The sequence below is a fragment of the Pecten maximus genome, chromosome 8 (genome assembly GCF_902652985.1).
Source record: "Pecten maximus chromosome 8, xPecMax1.1, whole genome shotgun sequence".
Classification (NCBI taxonomy): Eukaryota; Metazoa; Mollusca; class Bivalvia; order Pectinida; family Pectinidae; genus Pecten; species Pecten maximus.
The window spans coordinates 23,303,947-23,310,659 of record NC_047022.1 but is presented as its reverse complement, the minus strand read 5'-3'; the positions used below and the strand labels follow the sequence as shown (position 1 = coordinate 23,310,659).

The following is a 6,713-nucleotide window of genomic DNA, read 5'->3' as shown; positions in this document are numbered from 1 at the left end:
GGTGACGTGCATTTTTACAAGTAGGATGGCATGACCTAACCGCAACATTTGAGTAATGATAGAAACCATGTGACCTCGTCTTACCATGTTATATAGATATAGGACATAGTTAAAGGTATAATTACATTAAGGGGAAGACTTGTTCGGCGGATAAAAAGACAAAGAAAAGAACTACAATACTAATGCAAGTTCCGGTGTAACTACTTATTTAAGGATTTACTTGAACATCATTTTAGACATGTTATGTCTGTACACAACCCCTTTGGAATTCAACTTTTATTGATGGACAACTTTCTCTTAGAAATTATTATACGCCGCTGTATCAACCAATGAAAAACGACGTTACAAACGGCGACGTCATGGTTTCCGCTATAGGCTGATAGAATATAATTTTTAGCCAATGAAAATGCTTGTTACAAACAAAGTTAAATTATTATAAAATCAAACTTACCAAATGATACTATCCAGTCATTTTCCATCGCGTTTTTCTCTAAAACGTGTAAAGTTTATTATAGATTAGCGATATGTTTATGGATATACATGTTTTCATATTTGATAAATTGACTAACCTACAGTTGTAAACATTCATAGCAAATGCCTGAAAGATTGTTTCTCGAGGACACGTTCTGGTCTACAACGAATACAAGTAAATGGTAAAACGATGATGTAATTTCTGAGTTTGGCCTTGAAACATTTATTTGGAATCCTATGCATTACACCAAACAGTAACAGCGCTAGAGAAGCAAAATACATGATAATAATACTTTTAAACAAGTAGACAAAAACATCAAACCTACCAACGGAATAAAAACGGTGTATGTTAAATGCGAATGTAAAAATACAAGTATTGTTTCAACATTATACACATGTTTAAGATTTTCACTATACATTACCTGTAAAACGGGTTCATTTCATACCCCTTACATGTTGCTGAGAAGCCTGAGAATAGTTATAATATTTGGTTGATGTGGCTGGTAGAGGGCAGCAGTATAAGTCTACCGCAGACTGCTCCAAGTGGGTGCCGATAGCAGATACGACTTCAATACGTTTTATACTACTAAACAATGTGTTTCTGATAAAACTCAGCTTATGTGTGAAAGGACAGGTAATGCACGGGCACAACATGCGCTCGTCAAAAACATTTGTGTCTAACGCCGCCCGAGATTGATTCCGACAACTTCAAAAACTAAGTTAAGGTGGTAACGGTGTGTATAGACGCAAAGGTTGTTTACCCGGGTTTCTGTTATCCCCTACCCCAATGAGGCGATCAAAACGCCCTAAAACCTGCCTTCAGAGGGTATGCACATTGTAAATCCTCTGTGGTATAATACAAGCTGACAGGAAGTGAGAGTACGCGCGTGTAAAACACGGACACGAACACGTTATTCCTGCCATTGTCCGGCCAACATGTATCCACATTACAGGCATCTACGAGTGCGTGCTGTAATTGTTCCCTGCGGGATGCACTGAGAACACTATCTTCTAACTTTGAGCAAATTGATAGGAATTATCTAAAACTATCTTTTCATACGAAGATAATTTCCGAATTATTAGCTGGCTGTAGTCTATGACCGTTTTGATAACGCTCATGATGCAAATTGTCATTTATCTCGCTTTAATGGGCGATAAATTCACAGAAGCTTCAATAGCGCTAGGACACTATCAGGTTTTATGACACTCTAAACATGCATAATCACATTTTTGTTGCAACTCCTACTAAAGCCAAGCCGGAGTTAATGTAAAGCAATGTAATGTAACAATGCCAGTGATAGCTTGTGTTAGTGATAATCTGGCCAGATGTGTGTAATTAACGCAATAAACAACATGAGAGTCTTATAACCGTTAATCCTCAGCGCACATCGTGACGACCCCCAACCAGTTGCCGAAAAGTTAAGAGATAATTAAAAATGATTTTAGAAAAGAAAACCTATTAGATTTGAAAAGATTGGTCCATATAATTAATGATGCACATATTCATTATTTATAAGCATCACTTTTAAATTTATATTCATAATAACCAAGTCAACGATTTCGTTCATATTACCATAAATACGATAGCAACAAAAGCCATACGTTATGTAATGAATTAAAGCATCACCAACAAATAATGAGCACATCCACGATTAGGATTTTTTTTAAATTACTCCAATAAAGTTAAAACTGAAGCTAAATTGTATCGGCTATTTCATCTAGCTTATTCAATCAAGAGAAGATATCAAAAACTTCACAAGCAAAATATAATGCTTTCAGTTAGCAAAGTTAACAAGATATCTTCATACTACCGAGCAAAAACGAAACCAGGTATTGGAACTCCGTCTTAGTTTGGACTTGAGATTCTACTTAAATGTGCGATATGGACCTAAAGGTGTTCACTAGTAAAAAGTCAATTGGTTGATGGAGGGTTTATGTCATTAAATATACGAAGGCGGATTTGTGAAAAAAGACGACAATGCAATAGGTAATGTTCGTTGGTTTCATTTGATTCCATACAGGGACACATAGGACTATCAACAAAAAGGTATAAGCTAAGGGAACTACAGTCCATTCTCAATCTAGCATGGAGCATCTGACCCTTTCTGGTACCAGTGAAGTAGTACATTGGGACTTTATGTAAACTTACGTAGATATGATTTCAGATTATAAATTGAAGGATCCCTTTAACACAGTCTGCCAAAGAGTTACATATACTGATGACTGGTGGCAGAAAGGATGTATTGTAAAGAGTCGTGTGACAAGAGGGTGGTCGAAAGTTGTTTCGCGTGCGTATATCATGATTGTGGGAGTTATGGTTTCGTTGGGGTAGAATATTTAGAAGATATTGAGGAGCTAGACAATGGACCGTTTATGAAAAAGTATAATCTTATGCTGTTTTCGTCTTTCCTCGAAGAGGACCCAACATGTTTCAATATATAATTTCACTATAATTGTTAGTCTAGTACCGACTGTCACTATGCATGTGGCTTCTAGATGAAGATTTTCAAGTGAATTAGATTGGAAAATTAGTAAGACTGTCCCACAAGATATCACCATACTGTAATGTCGAAGAAGAGTGAAATACATATTTTGAAGTCTATATCTATGAAAGGATCATTTAACTTACGCAAAATATTCATTTGAAGGGAAATTTCAGAAATGAAATAATCGATATTCCAATGACAATTTCTCGGAAAGAAAAATACCGAAATGCTTGTGTGTAGTTCCCTCAGAGATGTCAGTATTGTTCATGGTTAAGGAAGGATGAAAATGTTTAGTTTTCTACTAACGTGAAGAGTTGTTCGTTTTGGAAGGGTCGAAATTTACCAACCACCTTTGCGACCAGTTATGAATTTTATCAAGATCACTTTTAAGAATTTCAGCGCTTACTCTATGACTATCAACAGTAATATAGAGACAGGTGTCATCGGCGAATGACGTTATTGTAGCTTTTATGTTTTTAACGATATCGTTTATGTATACCAGAAATAAAAGTGGTCCAAGGATAGAACCCTGCGGAACATTAATTAAACATTAATTTGTGAATTGTGAACACATCTATCTATGAAACAGAAGTTGCTGCCCCGTTTTGTTAATTAAGTCCCTAAAATGTCCACGTTCCTCTCAGTTTATACTATTATGATATATTTAGACATTTCAACATTGACTTCGATGTAAATGTGCTCTTCTAATACAATAAAAAAAGATATAATAGAGGAATTTGATTTAACGTATACGTTTAATGACAAAGTAATAGAAAAAATATGTGATTTAAATCTTATCTTATCAATCTGGTCGATGCGTCAATTATGACAGCCCATTTTCGCATATGGCGAACTTATCCTTCAGAGTATATCAACCGTCATAATTCAATGAGGCAAACTTATTCTCCGGTGTATGTCCACCGTCATGATTTTATGAGGCAAACTTATTCTCCGGCGTATGTCAACCGTCATGATTTGATGAGTCAAACTTATTCTCCGGAGTATGTCCACCGTCATGATTTGATGAGTCAAACTTAATCTCCGGAGTATGTCAACCGTCATGATTTTATGAGTCAAACTCAATCTCCGGCGTATGTCAACCGTCATGATTTGATGAGTCAAACTTATCCTTCGGAGTATGTCCACCGTCATGATTTTATGAGGCAAACTGGTTGATGATAAAAATGCTTGATTTATGATATTCACAAATATCCTTTTTAACAACATTTTATATAAATGAGCATTACAGGTACATGGAATACACACTGTACGTATACGGACAAAGCTCCATATTCTGATCCACAAAGAATACTGAAAAGTCAAACATTTAAAACACAATCATATCATAATATCATAATAAGGTACCTATATATCTTTCAGTACTACATTTGTATACTTGTTAAACATAAAAATGGCAAGATTATTATAAAATCATTCCGGTTATTATATACAAGTCGATATAGTCGGTATAACTTACAACAATCACAACAGCAGCAATCATGACATATATAAATGTATATTTTATTAGATGTGGCTTCGAATATGGATATAAGATTACCTCTCACCTGCCAATCATAACAGTAATCGATTTCAATCTTACTGAATCATTATGGTATTTTTCTAAATTAATATACACAGCAACTTTATTAAGTTATCGGTTCAAGATGCTATATCGCCGGCAGTATTTTTTCACACAAATACGTAAAACGGCATCCACGGTATAGAAATATATGTAATTACCATTATCAAAAGAAAAAGATTAATTACAGAGTTCTAATTATGAGTGCAAATGTTACATACGATATAGAAAGGCAGAGCACGATAGAATTTCTTCTGAATGCAATTAATAATTTAATTGATCACAATGACTCCATTTTCGGAGATATAGCAGTGTAGTTTCAATTAACAAAACGTTGACCCTTGTCACTCAGGCCAAGGTACATGATAAAAAATCAATAATTTTAATAACAGGGTATAAATGAATAACGTAGCAGTTTACAGTAAAAATGCCAAATTCTGAAAAATAAGGAACCTGTTTTAGATGTGTAAACTTTGCCAGTTAACACTACATATAACCTCTAATAAAGTATCTATATTTGTAAGCTTTACGACATTTGGAATTTTAATACAGCTCTGAAGGATAAGTAAACTTATTTTTTCTATGTTTTTTTAGAGCTGTGAATACTATGGTAAACATTTTAAAATAGTTTGAAAATTGCAAAACATTATGATATTAGCCCCAAAATGACAGAATTCTCCACTCTAATTTTCTGAAACCTATTTGACATTAAATATCTCTATCCCAAACACAGAATTAATCTTGTTTTGACATATGTTGTTCAATAAGTTTTCCCGCTATCTTACCTTGGTTATGAGCCTCCATTTTTCGCTGTAGGCAAAACTGAATTTCCTGTGTTAACACAGTTTCGGAAAATCCGGAAATTTAAAATCCGTAACCAATTTATTTATTTTAGTTTTAATAAATGTGAAGCCTGTATGTACTACATATCATAATACAGGAGTTATTTGCTTAACAAAAAAACTCGCCCATGGCCAGGCTGTCCTTACTGTGGTGTGCTTCATCATGCTGTTAGAATTATAGGCAATATGAGGTAAAGTAAATGTAATCAAAATAATATTTGACAAATATTTTGCTTATTACTTGGCATTTTATGGGTAAACGAGCAGATTCTTATTTGAATGATCATTTTGTAATGTATTCTATGCATCTTCAGAACGCCGACATCTCTACTGGCTTATATGTTAGATAAAAATAAAGAATTTCAGCTTTAAAACACTGTAACACTGTATTCTTATGTTCTATATTCTATATGTTAAAGCGCCGAAAGAACCATCTCCGAACTTTCAAATATCCAAATCCATGTCGTTTCTCCACATAAACATACTTCATCACAATATCTAGATAACTAAACAAATTGTGTGTCCTCAAATCGTTCAGATATATGGCGAACTGATGAACTTGGCAAAATCATGTGGTGCAATTCGTGACATGTGGTCCCCATCATAATTGTGTCTTCATAATATGCTGATAATTGTTGACCGTTCCAAGAAAAGTGACCACGACGACTTACAGATGTCCAGCAGCAGCATAGCCTCTGACCAGCGTACGAAGAACACTGGGATGTTACACTACACGCTGTCTTGGTGTGGCCTTCATTCGGATGCCAGTTTGCGATTTCATCACTGGTGCCTCTTTCTTTTCGACTTTGTGATTCGGGTCCAGCTCCAAATCGAATCTGTAAAATAAATTGATCTACTGAAATCAACAGCACACACAACACCTTCATTTTGGGTTTTGTTTAAGATGGCCATCGATTGATCTCATTGTTATCTTGTAACATGCACATTCCATGCAAAGATTTCACACGACAAAAGGTCAGGATAATTCAGGTACCCAAGCGGCGATTCAAAACGACTGTTTGATTTACCAGGTTAGCTTTGATTATATATAATCAGTAGCCCAGCAAAATGGATTTAAAATTAAAAGTAGAAAGTTAAGTGTCAAGGAATGTAGTAAAAACCAGGAACCAGGATAGAGAAAGCTGTACTTGTAATCGACAGGTTTATGACGATTACCACATTCTTACTCAACAAGCAAGAAACATCAATCACAGACATAGACTGGTTCAGGAAATATGTTCTAAAGACGCCCATTTTTTTAATAGAAATAGAATATTGATATTTAGGGGTAAAAAACAATAACAACAAAAACATTTTCAAATTCCACGTAATCTT

General features: G+C 34.7%; 1 protein-coding gene across 3 annotated transcripts in view; it reads right to left on the bottom strand.

Moving 5' to 3' along the window:
• Positions 1–3,693: 3,693 nt before the first annotated feature.
• LOC117332832 (cytochrome P450 4F2-like) overlaps positions 3,694–6,713 on the bottom strand; it is a 51,244-nt gene continuing 48,224 nt past the window's right edge. For all 3 annotated transcript variants that reach the window (XR_004533791.1, XM_033891884.1, XM_033891882.1), the window contains one exon: positions 3,694–6,214. Coding sequence is in view for 2 of the 3 variants with exons in the window: in XM_033891884.1 (XP_033747775.1) it covers positions 6,103–6,214 (112 nt within the window). In the remaining variant the exon portion in view is untranslated. The remainder of the gene's footprint in view (positions 6,215–6,713) is intronic.